The sequence below is a fragment of the Pterocles gutturalis genome, unplaced genomic scaffold, assembly GCF_000699245.1.
Source record: "Pterocles gutturalis isolate BGI_N339 unplaced genomic scaffold, ASM69924v1 scaffold15422, whole genome shotgun sequence".
Taxonomy (NCBI): domain Eukaryota; kingdom Metazoa; phylum Chordata; class Aves; order Pterocliformes; family Pteroclidae; genus Pterocles; species Pterocles gutturalis.
This window is the reverse complement of record NW_010115665.1, coordinates 22,095-25,215: the sequence shown is the minus strand read 5'-3', so window position 1 is coordinate 25,215 and position 3,121 is coordinate 22,095. Positions and strand designations below refer to the sequence as shown.

The 3,121-nt window shown below is 40.7% G+C and overlaps 1 protein-coding gene across 1 annotated transcript in view; it reads right to left on the bottom strand.

The window, feature by feature from the left end:
- Positions 1-3,121, bottom strand: part of ZFYVE16 (zinc finger, FYVE domain containing 16) — a 24,979-nt gene that overhangs the window by 5,694 nt on the left and 16,164 nt on the right. Inside the window, exon 10 of the mRNA XM_010075272.1 lies at positions 1,802-1,884. Within this exon, the coding sequence (XP_010073574.1) occupies positions 1,802-1,884 (83 nt within the window). The remainder of the gene's footprint in view (positions 1-1,801; positions 1,885-3,121) is intronic.

Here is a 3,121-nt window from a genome sequence, read left to right as displayed (position 1 = left end):
TGCTGATGTATGTGAAGGGTACCTTAGTGACTATATTAACCAATTTATAGCACTGACAACTCAGCTCTAACTATTTATCAATGGGTTATTTAGACTATGGCTACTTTTTGCACATTAGGATCTTACACTGTTTTAGTTAACAAATACTCCCTCCCCAATACAAAAGGCAAAGCACAGAAGCCACCATGTAAGTTAGTTTGTTTCCAGGCTCATACCCTGTCCCCTACAGCTCTAACTTCTCAAGTTACAGCTTGAATACTGCACTGTTTCTTACACCTTTCTCTGACAGAAACTACCATCCATCATCTCAGCCACTTCTGCAAAATTTCCCTATTCTGTCTTATTCCAGAAGAACAACATTAGGTGTAAAATGGTCTCATTTGCCCTTACCAACTCAGCTGAAGAAAGCTTAGAAAAGGCTCATCACCAGCTGAGCCAGGTAATGAGTATCCTCCTCAATCAGCACAGCTGTAGCAAGAGGGGTATTTATGAACAGATCTCACTGCATTGCAAGTTTCAATTGAGCTGGCATTGGTTTAGTAGTATGAAGGACATACATCACAGATACCCTTTGCCTTCATCATTAATTTACTACTACTTCAGTCACTTTTGTGGTACTAGATTTTTTGTGATCTTTAATTGAGGATTTGCACCACATGTGGTTAAGAAATGTAACACCAAGAGAACATTTTGCAGTCATCCTACAATGATTAAAACACCTCCTGCATCAAAAGCGGTAGTCCTGCCAAGGGGCACGTTCCCACTGCCTTCAGTTCAAGCTGACACTACAAATACAGCTATGCAGGAGAATCAGAGTAACTCTAATCCAGCTGAAAATAAACTCCACAGAAGGCCCCTTCATCAGCAGCACAACATTAAGATTCCTCAAAGACTGAAGATGCAATGCCACATTGGTACTGGCACTTCAACTGATCAGGCAGGGAGCTGGCTCACGGAATTAAAATGTAAGATTTCTCCATTAAGGAGAAAACACACATTTTTTCACGTGGTGCAACTCCTCTGATCATGTAATTACATGGACATTCACAGTGGCAAAAAGGAACAAGGGGCCAAAGACTGCAGTTTCAATCTCAGCTTTAAAAGTCTCTAGACTCTTAAGAAAGGATTTAGTAATCACCTAAATACATGTAATTCTCTCCAAAACCTCACAGCACTTTTCATCACAGCATTGAGGGTAAGTCCTACCCAAGTACTGGACAGAGACAGTTACTTGTCAGGAACACAGCTTTACCGGAGTTTAAATCAAATTATCTGGGTAACAGAGGAAAAAAATTCCTCAGGGAATGGCATACAGTACAGACTTGATTTACTGTGATGATTTTGCCAAAACCTAAAGTTCTGCACATAAAACAGACTCATTAATCATGGTACAGTTGTGTGACAAAGTAATTACTGTTATAGTTACACTACAGTACCTGCCTGTCAAGTCTTTCTTCAGATTCAAAAAATGTCAGATTTAAGACTAGAATTCTCACCCCACCAATGCTTGGAACAGAAGAGTGCAACTGAACAATTATTACTACCAACTTAAATGTGTCAACCTTTTTCTGATTAATTTAAAGACATTTCTTACTACCAGAACTTATGCATAACAATCAAAAGATATAGCTTTCCTAACTCACATACAAACACTCTTTGGAAGAAAGTTTAATGTCAAGTATAAAACAAAAATATTAGTCCTTTGCCAAAAATAACTCTGCTTTCAAGAATCAGGGTTTTGAGGATATTTTACACAATCTAAATTACAACAGGAAAGGAAGAGAATACAACATTTACTCACAACAAGCAGATTCATAATTGTGTGTCCTATCTCTCCGAAGAGTGGCTTCCGGTGCCTGAAGCTCACTACAGGAGTTGGATATACTATGGTGAAGGAAGAAAAAACAAATGGTCACGTTTACCTATTGTTCTGGTTTTGGCTAGGACAGAGTTAATTTTCTTCACAGTAGCTAGGATGGGGCTATGTTTTGGATTCATGCTGGAAACGCTGTTGATAACACAAGGATGTTTCAGTTACTGCTGAGCAGTGCTCAGACAGAGTCAAGGCCTTTTCTACTTCTCACCCCACCAGAGAGAAGGCTGGGGGTGCACAAGGAGCTGGGACAGCTGACCCCAACTGACCAAAGGGGTATTCCATACCATATGACATCATGCTCAGCATATAAATCTGGGGGAGGAAGAAAGAAGGGGGGGATGTTGGGCATAATGGCATTTGTCTTTTGAAGTAACCATTGGGCATGATGGAGCCCTGCTGCCCTGGAGGTGCCTGAGCACTTGCCTGCCAATGGGAAGTAGGGAAGGAAGTTCTTGTTTTGCTTTGCTTGTGCGTGAGGCTTTTGCTTTACCTACTAAACTACCTTTGTCTCAACCCATAAGTTTTCACACTTCCAATTCTCTCCCCCATCCCACAGGAGTGAGTAAGCAGCTGTGTACGGCTGAGCTGACGGCTGGGATTAAACCACAACACCTATCAACAACTGTAAAACTTGCTAATTTAAGTATTTATTTTTATTTTCAGTTATATCCTATGTTTCTTAATCTCAATATCTGACCAGCTAAAGGAACTAGAGCCCCTGTCTGATTCTGTCACAGACCCATGGTTAAATCGTACTGCAGTGTCATTGCATGGAGTCACTCTGCTAGTGGCAGTAATTTTGTGGCAGAGGCTTGTTCCTGCTTTCACATGCTTTGTCAGCTATGTTTCTTGCAATAAGTGATCTGGATGGAAACATCCTGCGTTCAGTCTTTGGATCACCAGCTGCGGGAGGGGTTGCAAGACTTCGTAGTTGCTTGAATAAGAATACCATACAGGTTAACATCTGCCTCTACATTGATGCTGTAATACAAAGTGAAGTGCCACTTAGTTGGTATTGATAAACAAGAACAGAGTGAAGAAGGATGCTCATACAGAGTAACATGCTTTGAAGTCCTATGGCTGCAATGGGAAACACATGCAGATGGAAACTAGGAAAGGCCATGAGATGCATGAGACCACAGCCCACACCATGAAGCTATTTGAAAACAAAAGTAGCATACCAAACTCAGGATTTTGAGGTCAGAGATGCAAAAATAGTAAAAAAAAAACAAAACCCCAAAAAAC